The sequence below is a fragment of the Haplochromis burtoni genome, unplaced genomic scaffold (assembly GCF_018398535.1).
Source record: "Haplochromis burtoni strain Fernald_Lab_line unplaced genomic scaffold, NCSU_Asbu1 Contig_79, whole genome shotgun sequence".
NCBI lineage: Eukaryota > Metazoa > Chordata > Actinopteri > Cichliformes > Cichlidae > Haplochromis > Haplochromis burtoni.
The window spans coordinates 1,133,727-1,140,563 of record NW_024582440.1 but is presented as its reverse complement, the minus strand read 5'-3'; the positions used below and the strand labels follow the sequence as shown (position 1 = coordinate 1,140,563).

General features: G+C 38.8%; 1 protein-coding gene across 1 annotated transcript; it reads right to left on the bottom strand.

The window, feature by feature from the left end:
- Positions 1 to 1,592: 1,592 nt before the first annotated feature.
- On the bottom strand, positions 1,593 to 3,351 carry gpr25 (G protein-coupled receptor 25). Its single transcript, XM_005924782.2, has one exon. The coding sequence runs from the start codon at positions 2,953 to 2,955 to the stop codon at positions 1,852 to 1,854; it is 1,104 nt and encodes a 367-aa protein (XP_005924844.1). The 5' UTR covers positions 2,956 to 3,351; the 3' UTR covers positions 1,593 to 1,851.
- Between the last annotated feature and the right edge of the window lie 3,486 nt (positions 3,352 to 6,837).

Below are 6,837 nucleotides of genomic sequence, written 5' to 3'. Positions count from 1 at the left end.
AGTGTGTACGTTTGTGTGTATATGTATGCATGTGTGTGTGTGTGGGTGGGTGAGGGGATACAATGCAAATGTAAATGTAAAACGATTGTAATATGTAATATGCAACTTTTAAACATTTGTGTTACAGATAACCTGACCTCTCCACCACACATGAACATAAATAAGTAAAAGAAAATTTGAAAAAAATAAGAAAAAGGAAAAAGCAACCCCCACTCACTCAACAAAACCAAACTGTTGCTTCCTGTTGCAATTTTCTGTGTTGGTTGACCTCGGGTTGCCAGCTCAGTGCCTCCTTATATGTGTCAGCGCACTTTTTTCTCATGTTCACCTTCTCATCTCTGTTCGGTTTCTGTTGCAGTTCACATGGAGATCACTGACCCTATACTTCATATTTTAGTGAGAATCCCACATCACTTCTGTTTTTTTAAAAATTTATTTTATATATTATCACCTATTTGGGCTCCATGAAAAAGAAGATATTGATTCATATCAGTGCTAAAATGATAAAACTGTTTAGGTAGAGTTAAAAGACAAAGTATAACATAACAAGACAAGGAAGTTGGGTCCCTTGTAAGACCCTAAGCTTCACACCTAGCAGAACTATGCTGCTCTGCTGCAATTAGAGAAGTATTGTTTGTTCACATTTTAATGCAGTTGTGTAATTTCTTTGTGCCAAAATATGCATTATCATTGTAGGTTAAAAACCCCCAAACCAAAACAAAGCCAGCTTTAATAAACGTGTGAGAAATAATGTGTGAAAACACACACTTCCTCTGTAAGGACAAGACAAACTTTTACTCTACAGTGAACTCATCTCTCAGAACCTTCACAGACATCTCTTATTTATCTACTCTTCATTAGTGAACTGGCTCAACTGAAATTGTACGGCTGTGACTTATATTAGTTATTATTGTTATTTTTAGTGTTATGTAATTAACTGTGAAAATTAAATAAAACTCTGGGGAGAGTTTTTTTAATAAAAGTTTTCAGTGTGCAGCCTTTTATGTTGATGACAAATTTTTTGTTGAGTTTTAATTAAGTTACGAAATACATCTGCAGATCATTATATTTTAATTTAATTTAATTTTGGTTTAATTTTATATTTAAATTAAACCAGAATAATAAATTATGTCATTTAGCGCTATTAACCATAACTACTGTAACTACTGTAATTAAGTGTAACTGTAACTAAATTTAACTACTGTTTTTAGCAGATTTTTAGTCATAGTATCAATTCATCACAGAAATCTGAGGCTTTATTAAAGAGGATTCAGTTTTAAGTCCCACAACATTTTTGTTCAGATTGTATTTATTAACTGCAACCATATTATGCAAATATAGAAAATAATTCTAATAGTGATAAAAATGATACACAGAAGACACAGAATATTTTTTGATTTTCATTTTCCACTTTTCCAAATGATCTGTTCAGCTACAAATGTTAAATGTTATTTACATTTCTAAATTAATGCAACTGTAGGATATTGTCTGTTAATGCTAAATATTTACAACATTAAACTGTTAGCAGTCGGACGTACCGCCCACGGGACATTGGATGGTTTAGGGGACTAATAGGACTGCTAAGGGGTTAATGCATTTCATACAAAGCAGATATTATGGGAAAATTGCAATTTAAGAAAAATCCATATCATACTTTTCCAAGTAATATATGCATGCTTGATATGTTAAATACAATAAAAGGCCAAAAACAAATTTGAAAGTATATTATCATAAAAATCAAAAAACAAAACATATAATGATGCACAAACAAGATGTTAAATTGATCTTAAGGGTGGCAGTAACATTATTACTTTAACACCTCCAGAGTTCACCATATCAATCTTCCTCCTACTAAACCATTTGAGTTTGACTTCTCCCACCAGTTGTTCCATTGCTCTCTGAAGTGTAGCCGTTGGTGAATGAAGCTGAAGAGTTGAAGCTCTGCAGCATCTTTGACTTTCCCAAGCAGGTTTTGTACATCATCTCAGCACGTCGTCTGAAGTGATGGTCCAAGAAAAAGTAAATGGCTGGATTCACGCAGCTGTTGAGGAATGCCAGGCAGCAGGAGATGATGAGCCCGTTTTTAAGTTGTGAGTTAACTTCACAGCTGGTTTCAACGTCTGCGAGACGTAAAATAACTGTGATGGATTTAAAAACATTGTAGGGGAGCCAGGACACCACAAAGGCCACTATGATGCAGAGGACCATCTTCAGGGAGTGCTTGCGGCGCGCTTCAGCACGAGGATTTCCCGCAGCAGCACAGTGCTTGTTGAGGTGCATGATGATGGTGCCATAGCAGAGCATAATGATAAACACTGGGAAGATAAAGGTGAGTAAGGCCATGACCAGGCTTATTCCAAGAAAAAAAGGTGAACTTTGATCTTCTGTACAGAAATTGCCATCTTTCTCTACTTTCCGGTACACCAGAGATGGGATGCCAAGCACCAAGGAGCTTGCCCACACTGCAAGACAAGTGGCACGAATGCACAAACTACTCCTGAGGTACCTCGAATCCATCAGCTTCACAACAGCCAGGTAGCGATCAACACTCATGCAGGTAAGGAAGAAGATATTGGAGAAGCGGTTCACAGCAATCATGTAGCTGCTCATCTTGCAGAGAAAGTTGCTAAATTGCCCAAAGTTCCAGTAATTTTTCTTCATTGCAGAAATGGCCCACAGTGGCAGCGTCAGGACAAAGACGAGGTCAGCCAGGGCCAAGTTGACAACAAAGGTGTCCACGAGACGACCACCTCTCTTCTTGTTTCCCACCACTAGGATCACAAGGAGGTTGCCCACAAATCCTGTGAAAAATATCAGGAAATAAATTGTAGGCAAAAAATATTCTGAGCCATTAAGGGTTTGTTCACACTCTTCCTGGAGATCATAAAGCGAAAAATTGTCAGTGTAGTTCTCAGAAATGTACAAATAGTCTACAGGAGTTGTGTATCCGTCCATTCTGGAAGATCACACAGAGGCTCTGTAGTGCAGCCGTTGTATTGTGGCAGAGTGGTTAATCTAACCATGTCAGCATGCAGCTGCTTGATATTACAAGTGCTAACCACAGAGAATCCTATTTCAGCTCTCTTCCTCTCACTTTACTGTGCTGTGTCTCCGTCTCTCCGTCTCTCCGTCTGCCAAAAACAAACAAACAAAAAAACTTGACACACATTAATCAAACTTGCTATACAATAACGTGATGTTCCAATATTACAGTGCATTATTATGGGTACAGCAGATTGTATGAGTGCAAAACTTTTGCATTTAAAGTATAGAACTCCTACAAATGTTTTCCTTCTGAAAAACTTTGAAGTCTTATACATATTTATGCAACTTTCTACTCTAGATTGTTATACGATGGTGCCTATATTCATAAAAAAGGACAGATTTCACTTTTAAATTGCTTTACATGAGCGCATTTTCTTTTTCCTTTATCAAAGAAATTGTGTATTGATGTGCCACACCAGTAGGGGGCAGTTTGATACTGTATGTGGTGACCTCCCACTTAATGTCAGGGGCTGTGATTCCTGAGAAAATGCCACTGATCTACTTCAAAGCAGCGCTGCTGAAACAGACAGGATATACACTGTTTGGTTCTTGTTTCTATGCTTTTTCCTGTCAGACTTGATATTTGAACTGCTGATCTCACCTCTGTTTTATTTTGTTTTATAGAGAAAGTAAGCTTTCCATTACTTAAAATTCAGCGGTGCATTCATCTTTGTTTGTGCAGGTTTTTGCGGATCTTAACCTGCTTACACCTGCCTGCACGACTCTTACTATTTAAGTCCAAATCTTTCATTAAACAGTATAGTGATCATGATTTCAGTTATGCTGTGTTCAGACAATGTGACTGCATAAGTGCACACATTTGTAATTGTGTGACAGCATATTATACTGTTGAATTTTAGGAAGCAGCTGACCTACATGTCTGAACTTAGATATAGAAGTTCTTCATTGTACAACTGTAAACACATTTGTGTGAAACCCTCAGAGTGCCAAGGAAATGTATATGACCAAAACCTCAAAACCAAAAAAAAGAAGAAGAACAAAAACGAAAACATGTATCTCGCGAACCAGAGATATACTCGGTTACGCCTGAATACCAACAGAGTCAGCAGAGGATATTAGTCATAAAACCAAGCAGACACTAAAGAGATGTGTGTACATTGTGCACAGATGTTTCCACGCATAACCACAAAAAACGACCATGAGCAACACTGAAAATCACTTTTGTCAAATAAATGGACTTCAGAGTTTGATTTTGGAATTTGAGTGGACCCTTGTTACAGGAAAGGAAACTGTCATCACGACTACCTCGACCACGACAGGGCAGACCAAAGGTGAAACGAAGTCCCTGGTCTGGCTCGTTGCTGTTGTGTTAGAGCCAGAAAAAGTGAGGCTGGCCACATGTTATAGGAGCCTGGAGAACGTGTCATTGTTCTGCGGAGAGTTTCAGTTAAGAAAGCGCAGTGAGTGAATGACCTTCTTATGGGATCCCTGCTCCACTTTCTAGCATTGTACATTATTCAAACACTCCTTCACTTTGTAGTGTCAAGGTGATGTGTGGATATACTCATCACGGCAGAAAATCCTGTCAGTGCTCATTGTTTGGTTCGACGTTGTTCTCCCTCACACTCAGCTGTACCTTTTCCATGGAAAAGTTTTAATTATTTCTCCTGCATTCTTGCTGCTCTGTCAGTGGAACGCTACATTCCTCTCCTCGAATAAGTGCTGTCTCACTCCAATTGAGCAGAGTAAATGTGAGAGCCAGTGAATGGAGCAGCCTCAATAGGAGAAAATAAACAATTGCATTGGTCCATGGGTGCAGCGGGGGAGAGCGGATGAGAGGAAGGGAGAAAGGCCTCCCTAACGTGCTAAGATTCCCATGGATACTCAGTCCTTTTTCTGTTTGGAGGAGGATCTCGTAAAGTACTTCAACAGCGGATGATTTCTCTTTTCCTTTTACTCTGTTTTTATTCGAGGAGAGAAAGGGTGGTATGTGTCAGGGTGATTGTTAGACATGGTGGTGGTGGTGGGGGGTCACATGCACACACGTGCGCTCTTGTACACACACACACACACACACACACACACACACACACACACACACACACACACAGATGTACAATTTGCTCCTCATTTGTCAAGTGTTAAGTTTAAGAAGGGAGTCCATTGTTTGGGTGTGAAAGGTTCCTGTTTTAGCAGTTTAACTGAATCAAAAGTTCCCCCAACACAAAGGGTTGCGCAGCCCCAGTGCTCTATTTTACCTGATCCCTGATGTCTGAAATACTCCACAGTTTTAAGCCACTTTTTGTCTCATTTACATACAAAACCAAATGATGCAAAACGCAGAATAACACCTGAATGCTCACATGTACGTGATTACGTAGATTTAAAGTGTGGGGGATAAATGAGTCAAAAACACCTAAAAGAGTCATTCCTGTGAAACTTGGGTTAAATGTCATGTAAGCACAATTCCCAGGTGTCTGTCATTGTTAAGAGTTCACGACCCAAGCAAAGAGTTGGCAATGTGAGTAACAGAAGACAACAGTAGATTTTTTTCTCCGGGCTGTCAAAGTGAGGCCTGCAGGCCCACAGCAGGTTAAGAATGCATTTTCTTTATCAGCAGTTCATGTCATATCGCGAGTAGTGCATTTCTCACCCACTATTACAGCAGACTAGAGACTAGTCACACTCCCAAAGTTGGCTAAAGTTACTTTTAATAGTCACTTGATAATTGGAGCATTTAGAAATAATGTTTTATATTACAATGTCACCTACAGTGAGAGGTAGGTATTAGAGAAAATCAGTTTAGCTTGTACATGTTGGTTATTTTTTTTCCTGTGTAGCCAGCTGTAGCTACATTTACCTCTGAGCACACTGACCTCATTGCATACACGCTAGTAGAATTTCTTCCACCACATAAAAAAAACGAGCAAAACGTGTTTTTCCCCTGAGCGACATCTTTAAACATCTAAAAGATAGCTGTGGTACCAGCATCATTCTCCTCTTCAACACCCATGCTGTGTATCTGCTCTTAACCTGCACAAACTTCCTCAGATTTGAAGTGGAGCTGCTTGGTTGTAAAATAATGTGAATGTTTCCACAGTGCAATGACTGCCCTCTGTGCCAGCTTGCTAGGTGACCTTAACATACACTCTTACAAAGTCTACATCGTGAATGTGTTGGGGATTTCCTTTGGCCACAATAAAAGAACCATGCAGTTACATTTGCGATAGTTTGCTTGACAAAGTAGCTAACTGATTTGTAGAACTGCTAAATGAATGTTCAGCATTACTTGCTCCAACAAATAGTAATGCGAGAACTTGCCCTGCAAATGCCCTACTTTGAAATGTCTTCCCATCAACACAGATTACTGAAAAAGATAAAAAAAAAAAAGAGAGAGAGAAGAGAAACCATCATCATCTTAATAGAAACACTACTAACACTTACAAAATGTTTGACCCTTAATCATTTTCTGGCTCCATAAATTCGGTCATGTAGGTGGTTAATTAGGTTTTTAATATAATATCCACATTTTACTCTAGTTTTTAGTTTGAAAGTATTAGTGGCGATGTAGTCTGGGGTGGTAAATATCTGAAGATACCCGGTTAGTGTGAGTGTGTCATTAGGTGAACACTGAAGCTGTGCCCACAGTCACTTATTCATTACCAACAAAGAAGTTGGTTCAAAGTAGTAGTGACCGGGAAATGTGGACGGGAATTTTCTTTATTCTATAAATTGTGCAGAAAAAAGAATACATGTTAGAATAACAGTGTATTTGTATGTGTGAGTTATCACAATCATTAAAACATAATTACTGAAATCTGTCAACCCCCC